Raw genomic sequence first — 19,395 nt, forward strand, 5'->3', positions numbered from 1 at the left:
GGAGAAGTTGGATTTATATAATTAAAAGAATAATTGTATATTCGTAACCATAAGACACCTGATATACGAGAAATATCGATGTAATTGTATCGATCACTATAAAACACCAATTCCATGCAAAGATCAAGGTAAATAAAAGTCCCAACCTCGAGCCAAGTTTAAAAAGCTTGTAGAAGAAAAAGAACTTTCTCATCATCCGACAGTAAACGAAGCATCGTTGCGAAGCTACAAACGGGACCACGTACTCGAAATCGATTGCATCACAAAATTCTGAAATATAAACTACTCTTGTTTGTGGATGTTCGATCCACCAACGACACAGAAAATTCCACGAAATGTTCGGCGTATTCGAACGAACGAACCAGTTTCTACAGTTCAGAATGCCGATTACGTACGATATCTGATGGATCGTACCAGGAAATTCTATTAATTATACAATCCGTAAGTACACGCGTATAAAATCAATACTAAACTGCTACGTATTACTAGCACGCAAAATTCTTTCGATCGTTCTGCATACTGAAATAAAGGCAGCTGCGTAATTCGTATTCTCGTCGATTATACATAGAGCGTTGATCGTAAATCAATAGTTTCACAATATTCAAATCGGAAATAATCCGATGGAAAGTTCACGAACGAAACGATATCGATACCTGATCCGCGAGTGTCACTAAAAATTTCGCGGAGAACCTCGCGGCGCGGCTGCACCCGCGAATTTCCACATCAGGTACATTGTTCCCGTTTAAATATAACCCTGAGGCACGAAATTACTCTTGGTCGGCCACCTCCTGACAGGCTGGCCAACTCTGCGCCCCATCTTTTACGCGTCCCTCGACACCTTCGAAAAACCGATCCAAGATGCGGCGCCGCGATTCGAGACTCGTCTATTCGCTTCATCTCCTCCCATCGATCAGTAGTCGTGAACATTTCGCAACATTTAGCGCGTTGATGCGAGTTCCACGTGGTTCGAAGGTTGTGACACATTTTTCTTTGTTGATCTAGTAGTTGTCTGAGGCTAAGAGCTGCACTTTCCATTACGTTCAAACTGTGGATTTTTATGTATCTTATATATTTACAGAAAATTTAAGGCTACAAAATATGAACCAGTATGGGGGCTACTTATTTTCTAACGAAGCGATTTTTAATCAGGTTCTATATTTCATCTTTGTACTATCAAATTTTTGTAGTCGTAAAGGATATTGTTAAATGATATGATATTTAATATAGTTGACCTATTTAAGCGATGTACACTTGCTATAATAAATACAACGGTGACATTACCTTTTGTAGCTACTGTATAAAATATTTAAAATATTGTTGTCATTATAATATTTGATGAGTGAAAGAAAATCTGTCTAGGTCCTAGTTTCCTAATTGTGTTCGTAGAAATATAAATTTGCATAGAAATATCGGCGACCTAATTATGGTTTTATTTAGACTATGAGAATCTGATATTTATTTAACGATATTTAAAATTGTTCTGTGATTTTCTTGTGACAGATGGTTTTTTCCACGGTTGCAAGTTAGCGACGTCAATCGTATAAGATATTCGCAAATTATGGTCAAGTGGATCTTCGATGATACTGAAAACGATATTATAGTAACGATATAAATACAACGATACTAATAGCAAACTGTTTCACCTAACACAGGATCTAGTTTTTAAATATCAGTGTATCTTCTATTTCCTGTTATATTTCTTAGGATTTTGTAATTCAAAAAGTCTACAAGTTTGGTAAAAAGTATCTGAATTGAATATATGAAGAAATATAGTGGAATTCAAAAATGGATAATAACTTTTAAGATACTTTAACAATTGAGAAAGTGGTTCTAACATAAATCCCTCAGTTCTGCATTATAAGATACAAAGAATTGACAATTATATTGTCAGTTATGTTCATTTTGGAAATATAGAAATTAGAATTATTAATTCAAATACGATATACATAAATAATCATTAATTATTTGAAGATTGTATAACAAGGCATATAATATTCTTCTTTCAAACAATCAAGAATTATTTATATATATATCGTAGTTGGCTTAATAATTATAATTTGCATATTTCAAAATTCAAAACGAAAGGTATATAACTTACTTTCGGAGCCGGTTTCCCAACTACGATACACTCGAATTTCGTAGAAACGCCCTCTGACACTCTTCTGTCTTCAAACTTCTCTTTAAACGTAGGAGCGATCAATTTCTCTTCCATTTGCACGAATTCTTCCTTTCTCCTAAAGTCACCCAACGATCTCACAACCAAACGTGCGAAAGCTTTCGCCTCTCCGTGAGCGTTAAACGCTTTGACTACGTAATTTCCTTTATCCTCGGGGATCGTCGAAGAAATCTTCAGAATACTCGTTCCATCTTGCCTCCGCTGGATCTGAATCATCAAAACATAGTAGGATATAAAGTTGGGGATTATTTAAATATTTTGTAGAGGCAGCAGTAGTTAATTTAACATGGAAGGGCAAACATTAGTGAGAAATACGAGAAAGAAAAATAAATTTGACAGTAGAAAATAACGTTGTTCAAAGAATACGATCATCGGGCCTTTTTTTAAATTTTGATTATTTGTATGCGCGTATCGCGTACATTACGTGACATTACGTTTAGCAAATAATTCTTTAAAAACAATTTAACTTTCGAAAGCTGCGAGTCTGATTGTTCTTGGTTCTGAAGAAACCACGCGCGTGTTTCTTCGATATCTCATTGAATTTTATTTTAGCAAACACTCACCAGGATACGTTCGTTCTCGGTGATCTCGCCACTGTCAGAGAACCATCTGAGTTCTGGTTTCGGTTCTCCAACTACCGCACACTCAAAAGTCGCGGTCTCGCCTTCCGCCACCAGAGAATCTGTCGGAAGTTTCACGAATTTTGGAGGTGAACCCGCGACCAATGTTTCTTCCACTTCTGTTCGTGTCTTGTCCAATTTTTTCGAAACGGTCACCGCTGGATAAAAGATATTTGATATTTTACACGTTAATTATTGTTATTAAGATTTGTTATTCTACGCGTAGGAAAAAGAACGCGTAATTTACAAAAGCCGGAGATTATTTCGGTGATTAAGTTTTTCATTTACCTAAGGATTACGTAATCTACAAATGAAGTTTGAATTTTGTTTAGGAAGACACGGAATTAATTAACACATCTATAAATAAGCATCTTTGAGTGTCTCTTTGAGAATGATCAAATTATAATTACGTACAGCTGTTGTAAATACAATCAGAGAGAATAAAAAGTTTAGATTCTATAATAAGATAGACAAAAAGTTACAATAAAAGATCTTCTACGAAAATTTACAGCAAATTTCTTGGTGTTAAAAATAATAGCAAGATTAATAGTAGATTATTAAAATATAAAAATTGCGAATTTCGAGGTACCTAAGTATTCGATAAAATGTTTCTACGTACGTGTCACTGTTAATGTGCACTGACTAGACGCTTCACCGCCAGAATTAATGGCGACTACTTTGTACACACCGGCATCATCCAAGAAAGCTTCGTGAATGACCAAGGAACATTTGTCACCCTGGAACAACAGCTGGAAATCGGCCGACTCCTTTACAGGTTGATCATCGTGATACCAAATCACCTGTGCCAACAAATTTACAGATTTTCTGTTATAAAAGAAGTTACAGAATTAAATGTTGAAGCTTAGCTAAAATATTCGACTGTATTCGTTTCATCCATCGAACATAAGATAGCTCTACTATCATTTATTCTGACTTTCACAAAACTTTTTCTTTTATAATTACACGCTACATACTTTTGAATTATTTTATAATTAAAAACAGAAGCCTGCCTGCCTTAAAAGAATTAATCGTTAAGAAGACTTTTCGAGCCAGCCACTATGAATTTACTCATATAATAAATAATAAAAATTCATAGAAAGAAACGGTCCATATATTACTTAAAAGTCTATGTTACTTCTAATCTGTTAACTGGGTCTTCCCTCGAGTGAAAATTTTTATCCTCGCAAAACTAAAAGTTAACAAGGACGAATTAATTTCTGTAACGGATTAATTTTGGTTCTTGTAAATGTAAATATAATATTTTTAATATACATTAGAAAAAAAAAAGAAAAATGAAACTACACGCAAAAAATAGGTTCCTAAATAAAGACATTATTACGTCTAAGAAAATTTATAATTGAATTTAATTTATAAATCTTCCAAACGATCTAATCTATCATTTCTTCTCAATTTCGTAAAAAGAATACCATGGACTGCCACAGTTGCGATTCTTCTGCCTTCGATCGTGTACCGAATTATTACGTCGCATCTTATTCCGAATATTCCCGTTCGCTTCTTTTTCACGTCTGCCCGGAACGAAACTCAACCTACTAATAATACGATTTGCAAGCCGAAGAATCGCGAATATCGTTACATCATCGCGAAAGTTTCAAATCTGAAACAACTTGGAATATACCAATTATCGAGACTACCCTAAATCAACATCGACGAAACTCGTGTTACCTCGCGAGTATTTCTCTGATCTCACAAAACACTCACTTCCGGTTCAGGTTGGCCAACGATCACGCAGTCTAGTCGAACGGACAAGCCCTCCTGAACCTTCAGATCCTTCAATGGCATCTGAATCTTGGGGACCACGGGCTCCATATCGCTGCAAGCGAAGTCAGAATCGCTGGTTTCGTGAGGAAGTCGTCCTTTCACCGAAACGTTGCAAGACACCGTGGCCTCACCGGCGTTGTTCTTAGCGGCGACCGTGTAACATCCGGCATCCTTTGCAAACGCCTCCGAGATGATCAGGCTGGTTCGCCCGGCGTCCGTTTGTATCTGAAACGGCGAATCCCGACACCCTGAACATTTGATTTCAATTCTTCGTTTTCACCGGCTGCTACATTGCTTTATTTCGAATTCGGCGCGTGCACATGCGGCTAAAAATATCGCGACACGGTCGCCTCGCCTCGAATGGGAGACCGTGGAAGAGAGAGAAGACGAGGAAACGATGTTTTGCTTAAAAATTATGTTGTTGCATCCAATAGCATTGCGTTGCTTCTTATGGGAAAACCCATCGTATTTCGATACGTTTAATTTTGGTAGGTTCAGACGCGTGAAAATTAATTGTGCTTTCGAGGGAGCAACTATAGAGAAAGATACATTGCTTAGTCGCATTTCCATCTGTGTATTAATTAATCTGCTAATTTTGCTGTTAATTCGTAATTGATATTATAGAATCGAATGGTAGATAATTGTTTTTATTTCACAGAAGATATCTTACGTTTCACAAACAATTTTCTTTAAAAGAAAGAAAAAGAAACATAATTCTAATTTCTTAGAAACAATTCTTGGCTTCAATTATATACAGTATTCCAAACTTTTGAACAGTAATGTACATTAAAAATGTGGAAGGAAAGCCTTTAGCTATATTTACAATTTTATGCTACTTTTGAAAAACGTATCTTACCAGAAACTTGTAATTTAATTAAAATTTTCTAGAAACTCGAATTTTTTCGATAAAAAGATTATATATCCTATACGATATTTTATTTTCTAGCTTTTCATATCCGTTTTCAACTTTCTTCTTGTATATATTTACTATATTTAGAATAATTTTCACATTAAGTATAAAACACTAGCGCCTTTTAAATAAATATAAAAATTTACCTTTAAATTCATGGTTTCTTCGACCGGTCTTCCATCGTGGTACCAAGTCAAAGTAGGCGTTGGATTTCCTTTTGCTTCGCATTCGAGCTTCACCCTTTGACCTGCTCTTCCCATGGCATTTGATAACGGAGTAACAAAATATGGTTTTTCCGAAGTAAATTCCACAGCTAAAAATGCACGATGCATGAGATCAATCTTTCGATCGCAATTACATTTTTTTTTTTTAAATAAATTAAGAAATTATTAATTTTCTTACGTTGTATATCGAGAAAAGCGGAAGTGGAGGCTTGACCCAATCGATTTGCGGCTTTGCAAGTATAAGTAGCCTTATCCTCTAAGAAGACTTCTTCGAATTTTAAAACAGCCTCACCGTTATTGTAAGTGATGATGTAATCGGGAGAATTATCGATGTTCACGTCGTTCTTGAACCATTGTACAGTTGGCAGAGGATTACCTTCGACGATGCACTCCATCCGATGAGAAGATCCTTCCACAGCCACGGATGCCACTAATTCTTTCACGAAAACCGGTGGACTCGGTTGCTCTTCCGGTGCTGTTTCTAAAAATTCGACGATATAGTTACATTCGTAAAAGCTTTACTAAATTCCCATATTGTAAGATATTCAATTAGCCAATCGCATAAAATATTAAAATCTAGAAATTAAAAGATTAATTATATTAAAATTAAATTAACCCCTTGAAGGTTCATGCCAAATTTTCAATTCTATTTCTATATCTTTGTAATTGATAAATAATAACCTTAATATTATTGAAATAGTGATTTTAATTAGAATTAAATTAAATTTGGAATATTACCATAAATAAGTAATTGACAATATTATATATTCGGAAATTATTATATAAATCTTAGAAATAATAATAGTCCAACTATTTGCTTTTCTCTTGTTTCCCATATTTATTAATCCCTTGGCCTACAACCACGAGCGAGACTCATGGTAAGGGATTTGTGCCATAAACGGAACCCACGAGTCTAACCCGTGGTAATTTACAAATTACTAGTGATTCGTTATCCACTTTGAAATAATAAATTGTTTTTGTTATCTGATCAATCGATCACGATTACACCCTAGACGTCTTAAAAACACTATTTGTCCTCAAACGTTGTTTATTATTTCGCAATTTTTTTTGTAGGCCCTAAATATACATGCCATAAGAAGTATACGGCGCGCGATCGAACTTCTTGCTTACTATGGCTCGCGCGATCGGGAGATAGCGCGTAGACCAAGGGGTTAATTTATTAAAATTCTTTTAAATATATTACAAAATTACCTTTAACAGTCAACGTTGCAGACGTTTCCGCTGACCCGGCGATATTAAAAGCTCTGCAAGTGTATTTTGCAGAATCTTCGGCGAAGGTTTCTTCGATCGTCAAAGTGCAAATACCTTGAACATAGGTTGTCAAATAATCAGGGTTATTCAAAATCGAGATTCCATCCTTGTACCAAACCACTTCCGGTGTTGGTTGACCAACGAGGTTGCACTGGAAAGTGAATTTTTCTCCTTCTTGTACGGTGGCATCATGTAGAGGAACGGTAAATTCTGGAGCCAATGGAGGAACGTTCTCTTTGAGCAGTCTTTCTACTGATTTCTCGCGTATTTCCTCGCTGACAACGTTCTTCTGTGGACTTGGTTCGCGTTGAGACGTTTTCTCAATTTCCGTCTAAAATTAAAAAGGAAAACAGCATATACATATAAAGCGTTAAAAGTGTGAGTGATAACTATATTAAAAGAATGAATATAATATATGTCGGAGATGAAAGGAGCCTTTGTTTGGCAAAGTTGTTTGGGAAAGTCCCCAATACTTTAGTCCAGACTTTTTATTATAGCAGTACTTAAACAATAAAACCGAGAAATAGCTGTTTATGAGTTAAGTCAATTATGATTATCCGAGATTCACTGAACGTAGCCACGGTCACGGGAGGGACGTGTACCTAACAGAGGTATAAAGAATTAAATAACTCTCCTTAAAAACAGGGATTGACCCGAGAAACACAGAGAGGAGTATATAAGGGCAGTTCCATTTGGACCGAGGTTCAATCCGATAAGTTCGACTAGCCCAATGAACACGTACGTCAAGTTCCTAATCGCAATCGTCATCCCGTTGACCGTGTATTCGTTATCAAACCTAAATTCATCGTCGTCGACATCTAGATCACTCGATCATCGATATCACTTGTTAACTTTTGTAATACATTCCCATAAACAAACATCATCTGGTATAAGGCAACTATAGTTTTCCAAAGACGATCAGACTCATATATATGTGATAACGTTTTAAATTAATTATATATAAATATATTTCATACCAAGTTGTTATCTTTTAACATTCAGATATATTTATCAGATTTATACCAGATATTATAATCGATTTTAATATACAATATTCAATTGTAAATGTATTTCTTTAATATTTTTAAAAATGTTTCATACGTATCCCTAGCATTGGTCTAATTTTACCGAGGAAAATATTTTTAGCAATTCACATGGAATAACATCAACAAGAATAGAAAATAAAAATACTCTTAGCTCATTGTTATCGCAGTTATTTCATCTTCAACCGAAATGGAAATGCGATTCATCTGTATTACGTGACTCATGCATCTTGTATATCACGTAACAAATCGAGAATGCATCCTATTTTCCTTCTAGTTTTCTTAGAAAAACATTCACTTATGCATTTTAAAGGTCGTATCGATAATTGAAATTATACCATTAACGAATACGAAAAAAGAAAGATGCAAAATATAGGAAAAGACGTAGAACGAGAATATATGTTGTACCTTTTGCAAAATATGTATTTCTTTAGTGATAGTTGCGGAAGTGACCATTTCTTTGACGAAACTTTTGTCCGTGCTATCGATCTTCTCGGTTTGCGCCGACACCGAAAACGACGGAGGAGCAGAAACTTTTTCAAACGTCTTTTCCTCTTTCAGTTTCTTTGCTTCTATCGTTGCTTTCTCCAATGTCTCGGCTGCTAATTTTTCCGCGATTCTCCTCGCCTTCTCCGCTTCCTCTCTGGCTGCTTCTGCGGCAGCCATTTCCACTTTCGCGGCTTGTAACCTTCTGTCTGCTTCCTGCTTCTCGATCCTTAATTTCTCTTGCAGATCTTCCGCGTTTTTCAAATTTTGAGCCAACGTTCGGAATTCGGACGAGACGACGGCGAAGGAGTCTAACATTTGACGATTTTCCACGATCACTTCGTTGAATTGTGGTAATCTGTCTGTACCTACGTAACAGCACAAAAGATAGCAATTTTACTATTTTGGTATAATGTTAGATAAACAAAATAAAACACTGAAACGAAAAGAAACTATGTCCCGTTATGTAACACATACGAATTTCAAAATCGTGTCAGAATTATTTGCAATAACAAAATATTTTGTACAGATCCATATAAATTTTCTATTTTATTACGTCTGTTTGGTGGTAGCTACGTCTATTTAGCTACTTGTATTTCCCATTAAATATTTTGTATTTTATACAGAAATTTAAAAAACGAACTTTCGAAGAACGCGCTTTTGTACATTGAACACAATTTTTCTTACAAATAATTCCTATTTAATAATTTGTGTTATTTATCGTTTCTGTCTTAAATTTTATATGTTACATTTCGAATTTATTTCGTTCACTTACCGAACACTATTGTCGACAGTTCCTTCAGCTTCTCGATTCTCCTTTCTTGAATTTCTTCGCCTGGTTTCAAGTAACGATCTATTTCTTGAAGCAAATCCATGGCGTCTTTCGGAGTCTTCACCGCGGTTGCTTTCCTCGCTATCACAACCAACAATTTGCTACCCTCTCTATTCCATTCTTTGGCTTCCTCCAAGAGCGTGAAATACTCTATGCTCAAATTCATTCGCTTCTTTGTTTCTTCGATTTTCCTCTTCAAGTTTCTCCATCTCTCGCGCAAGAAAGAAATATCGTTGACGGTTTGAGGCGTTAAAGTATTAATCGATTCTTCGGTCGTCTTCACGAACGTCTCGATTCTTTCTTCCAAAATCTACGAACCAGAAACGCAATACACAATTTCAGCATTTTAATAACGAGAGAAATATATTTAAAACGTAAGTAATTTCTGCAAAACTATTATTTCCGTCCATTGAAATTTCCCAATGTTACTTCTAAATATTATTTTTCCTTGAAAAATTTCCTGTTATTTATAATAATTCCAGTTTAACACAAGTACTATATTATTTACTATATCCTATTTATCATAAAATTTTCAAGATCAATGTTAAACAATATTCTGAATTATTGTTTACTTACTTAAATATTTCCTATGTCAAGCATTCGATAAAATTTGTAACGCTGTTAGTATTTATTTTAATAGGTTGAATCGTAGAATAAAATTATAAATTTATTATAATTAACAATATAAAATAAGCGATACGAATAAACATATTTTTTTATCGTTTATCTAAAAATTTTTTGTTCTTACCGTGACAGTCTTTTCGAATTGTACGAACGAGGTAGCAGTAGCTTTAGCTGTCTGAAGGTTCTCACCAATCTTCGCGTCAACTTTCTTCAAATGTTCATTCAAGTCCTGTAATTCTGTTTCAATTCTCTCCAAATCCTCGGAGAAAGTACACGTTCGTCGATATTCTTCAATTTTAGTAATCGTCTGAGACCAAAATAGTTCAAGGTTTGTCGACAACGAATCTATAGCACGCTTCAATTTCTCAATGTCCTGAACACCAGCCTCGGGCGGTTCCTGTTGCTTAATTCTAGCGATTACGTCTTGAGCCTTCGATCTAATCTGATTTTGTCTGTCAGAAATTGTCCATTTCATCGCGTCGAGCTCGTTGAACAGTGCTTCCACTTCGGACAATTTTTTCAAGGACGCTATACGTTGTGCATGAGCCCTTAACTGTTCGATCTTATGCTCGACCTTGAACAGGATTAGAAAATTAATCGTGAAATTAAAATTTTGAGAAGATCACTGGATATATGTGAGTCGAGCCACGTAATTCTGCGGTGTTCCACAGAATAACAATTAACTGTTCGTTATTTTGCTGTTTTATCAAGATATGCTGCTATTCTGACTTTTGAAAATGTAACGTGTAATTATGTTAAATGTAAATGTAAATGAAAATGAAAATGTAATTATGTTAAACTACAATATTTTATATTATGATACAGCTATATTCAAATATTCAACAGAATGTTGACTCCTGCGTAAAATATTGGGTTGGCAACTAAGTGATTGCGGATTTTGTCATTAGATGGTATTGACAAAATCCGCAATCACTTAGTTGCCAATCCAATATTATTGATACTTTACCTCATCGATATTCTGGAAGATGGAAATCAATGACTCCAGAAGAGTTTCGTAATCTCTGGCAGTGGCGTGAAGATTCTCGTGCATCTGACGAAGTCTCTTCAGGATCTCGTCGTCGATCTCTACTTCGCCTGATTCAGAATATTTATTACACATTTACCTTCCATTGTCTTCTAAATTATTATATTTCTATATATCTTACAAAAATGGTTATTAGTTTAAAATTACCTTTCTGAGCTAGAGTATTAATTCCATTGATTCTAGCATCCAATTCGTTGACAGCTTTATTCAACTCGGGAAGAATACGATGTTTGGATCCACTTAAGTCTTGAAGAATGCTTGCTGTTTTAGGAGATTGAGATGTTATCACTGGATATAATTGTTCGCTGAATTTGGAAACCCATTCCATCGTCTACAAGTATAAACATTCAATAGTCGTTTAATATGAAACTATAGAGATATAGATTTCGTATCGTGATAAAAGAAATATGTGAAATATTTTTTTTTTATTTTATTTTGGTTTTTTACAATTTGTTCTTATGGACATTTGGTAAAGTGTTATATCTTATTGGTGAAGAAAAAAAAAAATAAAATAAAAATAAATATAGCATGTGGGTGGCTACCCCCAGCAGGGTACCAGCTTCGTCTTTTCTAAGTTATATCTTTTATGATATGTGAAATATGGCGTGGTTAGCTACTTACTCTTGTGCTCTCTTCGATTCTTCGTTGATGCTCCACTCGCTTCTTCCTCAAAATCTCGATCGTCGTCCTCCATTTCTCCCACGATTCTGTTATAGTCATCTGTCTGTTAGCAAATCTCTCTAAGAGAGTCTGCACGCATATGCAGGCTCTCGGTACATCTAGATAAGGGTCATCGATCTGAAAGATACATATTACTTTTTACAAATGTCCTGAATCGTGAAAAAAGAAACAAAAGAAAATTTGAAGCGCATAGAATTGTATCTACTCGATCATTCAACGTTAGTATTCGATGAAAGGACATCGGGGCCTTTCTTTTGGAATTTTTGGGAAGACCCCCAATACTTTAGTCTAGACTTTTATCATAGCTGTACTTAAATAATAAAACTTAGAAGTAATTGTTTATTAGATGTATGAACAGAGGAACGCGTGGATAAATTGTAAAGTAGAAAATATATTTTAATACAGAAGTGTAAGTACAAGTAGGAATATAATTCGAGCTGGTCCCGATTCGCACGTTAGCAGCGTTACTCTATGACTGAAAGCCCTGAAGCCATCGTCACCTGTCTACTGTCTATGGTCTGCCTTCGTCTCAGTCTTTTGTCTATACGCTGTCGATGGCTTCAGTGCTTGAGAAAACTAAAAAAACCATATGTAGAGTTTTCTTAGAAGCGGTGACCACTTCAACAGTTTATGATTTAATCCGATTATGTGTGCCCGAGATTTATGATAGTAGGCCTGGGCTCGAAGTGACACAACTGGTCGTTAAATGTAGCCACAGTCACGGGATGGACGTTCTTATTTAACAGACGTATGGAGTAGTTACATAGCTCTCCTTAAAAATATAGTTGTCCCGAAAGGTACAGAGAAGAGTATATAAGTGCAGTTCCACTTGGACTGAGAGAGTCGGTCGAGTTCTACTTGTACTGTGGACAAGTAAGTTGAGTTACACTCGAATTATGGACCAGTAAGCTCAGTTCGACTTGGACTTTGGAAGAAAACGCATTTGCTATCCCGTTGACCGTGGATTCCTTATTGAACCTAAGATTAGAACCTAATCGCCACTAATCATATTTATACCAGTAAATATCATCCATATTGTATAACAACAATGGCTAATCCAAATGAAGATTCGTTACACGCCTCTAACCCCAATGAGAACTCGACATATATATAGTTTTTTTTTTTTATTTTATTTTGGTTTTTTTATAATTTGTCCTGAAGGACATTTGGTAAAGTGTTATATCTTATTGGTGAAAAAAAAATAAAATAAAAATAAATATAGCACGTGGGTGGCTACCCCCAGCGGGGTGTCAGCTTCGTTTTTTCTAAGTTATATCTTTTATGATATATATATATATATATATATAGTGTACACTAAAAGAAAAATTAGCTTCTATCCATATACCTTGCAAGAAATCGTTCAAATCTCTAGAAGTACACGGTTGTAAGTTTGTAAAATTTTAATGAAAAGTCACGAATTCACGATTTTGATTATTCCCGTGATTCTATTAAATATTAGCAGCCTGTATAAATGTAATAATAGGAAATTAATGTCATACCTTAATAGCAGCGTCCAGAAACGCTTTGCCAGTGTTAGTGAGGTTCACATAAAGCGGCTGAAGATCTTTCCAACGTCTTCCAAGCTGTTCGATCTTCCTCTCGTCCAAAACATCGGTTTGTCTCTTCAATTCACTCTCGATCGACTCAATTTCCCTCGTTAGTTCCTCAACCGCCATATGGAATTGCAAATAAAGCGATCCCAGGTCGATTCTACTCGCTACCAGCTCTTTCGTCTTTGACCAAGAATTTCTTAACTCCTCCACTTTCGACTGTAGTTCTAATTTCTGCGTTTCTTCCAATCGTTCTCGAATTGGTAAAATTTCGAACTCTAAATGCTCCACATCGTCGGTCCTTCGTTCGAGATCGTTCAACAGCTGACGATGCAGTCGACAGAAATCCTCCGCCATTGGGACGTCGCTGCCCATGTCTTGGTGACCCTGAAGAAACGCTTCGGGTATGCTCATTAACCACTTTCTCAGTTCGTCGTGCTTGTCTAAGAACGTATTTATGATCCTCGATATCTCGAGGTTCTCCTTCTCGTGAGCTGTGCACCGTTCCATCAAACGGATCTTCCGATTTTCCAGTTCCCCCACCACTCGTTTCACACCCTGAGGAATTGGAAAAGAAGCTTGAAACTCGACTAATTAACAAGCCATGTATCAGGTTGTCCGAAAAGTATCTTTCCTTCTCAAACGTGTTTTTTACAACAGTGCAAACGTGAAACCAAGTCCGTGAAATGTTTATCTCAACAGAAGAAAATGGATCGTACGTAATTCGACAAAATAATATAAAACAAAAAAGTTGTGTCTATTATTTCCTCATAAAAGGAAAGAAACTTTTCGGACAACCTAATAATTGTCTTGATATTATATTGAAATTAAAGTGAAACTAAAATTTATATCGATCTATTAATATTATTTTCATCGCAGAGTTACAAAATCTTTAGGAGTCGAATGGAGTTTCACTCCCTGAGGAATTGAAACTCTGTAATTAGAAGAATATGTAATTATTTCGTTATTCGATTTAAATTCAGGTAAAATTGAAATTTATGAAATTTCTCGAAAACTGGAAGCACTTTTGTTAATATCTTTTCGATTTCATAGCTGGAATAGGAAAAACTGCTCTCGAAGTTTTACTTCCCGAGGAAATCCGCTGATCGGAGAAACGTGTAATAATTTCGATATTATTTAAATGAAAGTAAAACTTCAAGTTCACAGTTCTCGAAAATTATATATATTTCTAGTATGTTTATGGGCAGGAAAAAGAAGATACTCTTAGTATCTCGCTCCTTAAGCTACTGAAACTTAGTAGTTAGGAAAATATGTAACAATTTCAAAGGTATTTAAATTAAAGCGGACTTAAAATTTATATTCTCGAAAATTATAATTACTTTTATATTAACATACTTTTATTTCAAATTCCCGGAAGATATATTCTAAGAGTTACAGCGAAGATTTTAAATAAAACTTCTGAAAATTCTAAACATTTGAAATAATAATATCCTGACCATAATTTTCGCGGAGAAACTTGTTGTTTGTTAAAATTTCTCAGCTCGTCGTGCTTGTCTAAGAACGTATTTATGATTCTCGATATCTCGAGGTTCTCCTTCTCGTGAGCAAAAATGTAAGTTTGCAAAAATTGTAATTACTCCAGTAAATTGTAAGTACATTTGATTTCAATTCCATAGAGAATGGAGCTCTCGATGATACGAAGGTGAATGCTAGAAATCATTCATTGAATCGAACGATTTCATTGACTATGCGTGCCAACCGGTCTACCACATTAAGTTGTCGCGATTAATCTCTGAATCTAACCTCAGCTCCTGGCGCTCCTCTTCCTGTGACATCTAGAAGGGCGTATCCTTCCGTCAAAGGTTTCGCAGTGACGTCTTCGATGGTGGCGACGGTCTGAGCATGGAAACGAGCTAATTTCGTCGAATATGGGGGATGCTCCGTCGTCACCAGCTGAATTTCCAACTGATCTAACTTTGTAATTGCCTTCGAAATAAGAATCACAAACTTCGATACCCGCGTTTTCCACAGTGACATTTTTATAATAGAGCAATTAAAAATTCGAAGTTCGTAATTTACATTTTTTTTTATCTTTAGATTCCGTCTTTTTATAATGTATAATATTCAATGTATTTACTATTGTTAGAATATTTAGTTATCGATGATATAAAATTAATAAAATTATTTTTAATTTATTACATTTAGATTATTTTTTATGAGAAACGATAAGTAATTAATTTTATTTTATTGCCAATGAATTGGATATAATGGGAATATCAAATAGGACAAATTTAAAAGGTCAATGCTCACCGATCTCGCCGAATCGAAGAAGGCCACCGCTTTATTCAACAACGCCTCGTACTGATCCAAATCGTTGACATAATCAGCCGCGGCGCCAAGGATCGCGTAAGCTTGTTCTGTCGCCTGTTCACCGGCAAAGTGTCCCGATGACACTAATCGTTCGGTTGACTTCGTTATTTTGATCGATCTGTCTTGAAATTCCTATATAAAAAATGTCAACCAATTTTTTAATAAAAGTACTTAAACCTAAGTATCCTGTAATAGCACTTTAAGAATCGTCGTTTTATTACTACATCCGCTCATTTCTATTCCAAATGTGACGAATATCTATCCAGCATGGATAAAAAGATTAAAAAATATGCTGTGAAATGTTAATTTAGAATGTTAATGTTAAATTTAAAATGTAACAAATATTAAGAAGTATGCTGTAAAATGTTAATTTAGAATGTCAGTGTTAAATTTAAAATGTAACAAATATTAAAAAGTATGCTGTGAAATGTTAATTTAGAATGTCAACGTTAAATTTAAAATGTAACAAATATTAAAAAGTATGCTGTGAAATGTTAATTTAAAATGTTAATGTTAAATTTAAAATGTAACAAATATTAAAAAGTATGCTGTGAAATGTTAATTTAAAATGTTAATGTTAAATTTAAAATGTAACAAATATTAAAAAGTGTGCTGTAAAATGTTAATTTAAAATGTCATTTGCAATATCATAGACATTGTTCCTATACATGAAATAGTAATTATAAAATAATAATAAGTTCAATACTCAGTATGTATTATTACATTGTCCGAAAAGTTTCTTTCGTTTCATAAGGTGATAATAGATGAACAACAATTTCTGTCTTATATTATTTGGTTGAATTATATGATCCACTTCGTTATATTTCTATTATTATATTCGTGCATAATTCAATAAACTAATATAAAACAAAAAACATTGTGCGTCTACTATTTCCGTATAAAACGGAAGAAACTTTTCGGACAACCTAATAAATAATGTATAATATAGATAAATATAATAATAGTTGAAATCGTAACAAAAATACTATGAAAAGTTTATTTATTTACAATATCATAAAAAAAGAATTATAGTTCTAGTTTAAGAATTCTATATCCCGTTTAGGGTAATATATCTAATAAATATAACAATTAAGGATAAATATAACAAAGAAGATAAGATAAAATAATCACATAAAAGATATCCAGCGTATTCTATGTTTAACAGTTAGATACTTTAGATCAGATAATTAGAACAATTAGATTTAAGATATAACAATTATGTGGTACCTTAGCCTCAGCTTGTAATTTTTTCAGTTCGAACAGGAGCAATTCCGCGCTCGATGCGGAATCTCCCAGCTGATCGCAGCTGCTCGACAAAGCAGCGATTCTGTCGTTTAAGATCTCTTCGAGATCACGTAGATCGGTCGCTAACAGAGCTAAAGCCAGGCATTGCTCCAATTGTGTCTTTCTGCTACGAAACGACGCTTCGATCAGCCGTCTCCTGTCATGAAGCTCTTCCAACCATTTCTCGACTTTCAGCACCGCTGTAAAAGAATAAACAAAACGATTTCCTCTTATTACATATACCTACCTGTAACATATACCAAAAAGACATTTCCAGGATATTTCCAAAAAAATTTCAAAAATATTTTTACGTTATAACTCGAGTCTCTGTACCGGAACTCCAATTATTCAAAAAGGGATATGTCTAAAATTAAAAATTTGACAAATACCTCGATTTAATGAAAGATGAGCATTTTTAAAAAATACAGAGTGTTTCTAGATTTTGTTTTACTTTTAAAACAAAGATATTGATTATCGTAATATTAACGAGCCTTATCTAAAAAAGGAAGTTTGGTGGTTGTAAGATAATTGATTCGATGTTTCAAGGACACGGACACGCATACCGAAACGGAGCGAAAGGAACGCACCGCAGTTATGTCATCGATTAAAAGCGAAAGGGAGTGCGCGAAGAAAACTGTGACATTGAATATAATTAACCGTTTTTCCAAAGAAAACATTAACTATAACCGCTCACCGTGATCAGCTTCCAGCTTAATTCTATCCGGTCTGGAGTCCAAGGAGCCTTCGTTCGCGATCTCCTTTAGCCGATCCAGTAGACTCTTTCCCTCTTGCAGCGCGCCCATCAACGCCTCGAGCATGTTCTTTCGAAGATCATGGATTTTCGACAAGAAATTCTTTACCGCCTCGATCTCGATCGGCAGCAACGTGTCGTTGCATGCCATCTCAAGAGCTTTCATACTTTCTCGACATTCCTCCGCTCGACTATAGATCGTCAAAAATATTTGTCATTCTATTAGATCTCATTGCATTCGTATAACAAGGGAAGATTTTATTTTATTTTCCAATAAAATCGGAAGATTTAGAAAAAGATGTGTTGTCCAAAATAATTGTCATTCTATTAGATTTAATTACATTTATATAGGAAGAGTAGATTTCTAAACAAAATCGAAAGATTTATAGAAAGACTAGAATCAATTTAATTGCCAATATCACACCAAAAGTATTAATATCGACGATCTTCGATCCCCAAAAAGTCTTCTGATATTCTACTATTTTTTTTATTTTATTTAAAGTCCAGCTGACTATACCAGATTTCCTATGTAAATATATGCAGACTTGCACAAGATTGATTATTCGTGCATAAACAAGTTCTTGAAGTAGCTAATTTTACGAACCATTGAAACAACACGTTGGAATCGAGGATCTGTTTTCGACGTTCTAAAAGCTCGTTCACGTCGCGCCAAGCTTGACCCAACGTTTCCGCCATCGCGGCGTACACTTCCGCTCTTGGCCTTTGGTTCGAGATCAATTGATCAGCCTGCCGGAGCAATTCCTCTACCGGGCTCTGTTTGCTCTTTTATCAAAAATTCGTTATATTTTATTCGTTAAGATCTTTCTGAAATATCTGTTTAGTGTTTAATAGAATCGAATCTATATACGATACATCACGGTACACTTCAGAAACGAAAAAACAATATATACGTGAAAGTCGTATAATTTTAATTTTCTCCAATACGCAGTATTTAAATAAGAAATAAGAAATTAAAAAGATACCAGTAATATTTAAAAAATACGAAATGTGCAACATCAAATAAAATATTTCTTTAATAGATAAAATATTAGGTTGTCCGAAAAGTGTCTTTTTTTTACAGACACGTCTTTTACAACGATGCATCTTTATACAAACGTGAAACCTAATCTGTCGAACGTTGTGATTTTTATCTTGATAGAACAAAATAGATCGTACGTAATTAGATAAAATAATATAAAACGGAAAATTTTGTGCATCCGTTATTTCTTTATTTAAAACGAAAGAAACTTTTCGGACGACCTAATATATACATCGAACTTCTCTTCATAATTTTTTCTTCTTCGTTATTTTACTATGCTTTCGTAATTTTCTTATCTTCGTAATTTTGGCCACCATTTAATGTCAATGATAAATAAATTATAAGAGAAATATCGATATACAAAGTGAAGAAAAAATGAATTTTTACTAATCAGATCTATTTTATCTACCTGTAATCGAAGCAAAACTTCGTCGTGTGCATTCGAAAGCTCGGTAGCCTCCTCCACCGTGGCACCGAGCTTCGTTAGTTCTGGTTGAACCTCCAGAACTTTTAATCTCAGCCATTCTCCGCTCTAGATGAAAGACAAACAGAAGGAAAAAAATTTTATGTTTGATAGTCCATTTCAATAATAAAAGACACATACGTTATATACAGATAAATAATATGTTGGCAATTAAAAATAAATAATTTGTTAGCAATTCACTGTCGTAAAGTTCGTATAAGGTAATGATCATACCTCGAGACGCGTAGTACTAAACGAGTCGTCACTACCATTTTAGGAAATCTC

The 19,395-nt window shown here is 34.6% G+C and overlaps 1 protein-coding gene across 1 annotated transcript in view; it reads right to left on the reverse strand.

Moving 5' to 3' along the window:
- Positions 1–19,395, reverse strand: part of LOC132904734 (titin) — a 239,841-nt gene that overhangs the window by 183,876 nt on the left and 36,570 nt on the right. Inside the window, exons 8-27 of the mRNA XM_060955452.1 lie at positions 19,057–19,179; positions 18,213–18,391; positions 17,552–17,799; positions 16,801–17,057; positions 15,514–15,705; positions 15,007–15,189; positions 13,192–13,800; positions 11,633–11,809; positions 11,159–11,342; positions 10,934–11,061; positions 10,091–10,540; positions 9,286–9,652; positions 8,433–8,878; positions 6,922–7,312; positions 5,888–6,190; positions 5,632–5,798; positions 4,510–4,800; positions 3,416–3,596; positions 2,740–2,954; positions 2,099–2,383 (exon numbers count right to left, since the gene is read on the reverse strand). Of these exons, the coding sequence (XP_060811435.1) occupies positions 2,099–2,383; positions 2,740–2,954; positions 3,416–3,596; positions 4,510–4,800; positions 5,632–5,798; positions 5,888–6,190; positions 6,922–7,312; positions 8,433–8,878; positions 9,286–9,652; positions 10,091–10,540; positions 10,934–11,061; positions 11,159–11,342; positions 11,633–11,809; positions 13,192–13,800; positions 15,007–15,189; positions 15,514–15,705; positions 16,801–17,057; positions 17,552–17,799; positions 18,213–18,391; positions 19,057–19,179 (5,376 nt within the window). The remainder of the gene's footprint in view (positions 1–2,098; positions 2,384–2,739; positions 2,955–3,415; positions 3,597–4,509; positions 4,801–5,631; positions 5,799–5,887; positions 6,191–6,921; positions 7,313–8,432; positions 8,879–9,285; positions 9,653–10,090; positions 10,541–10,933; positions 11,062–11,158; positions 11,343–11,632; positions 11,810–13,191; positions 13,801–15,006; positions 15,190–15,513; positions 15,706–16,800; positions 17,058–17,551; positions 17,800–18,212; positions 18,392–19,056; positions 19,180–19,395) is intronic.

Source organism: Bombus pascuorum, chromosome 2 (genome assembly GCF_905332965.1).
Source record: "Bombus pascuorum chromosome 2, iyBomPasc1.1, whole genome shotgun sequence".
NCBI lineage: Eukaryota > Metazoa > Arthropoda > Insecta > Hymenoptera > Apidae > Bombus > Bombus pascuorum.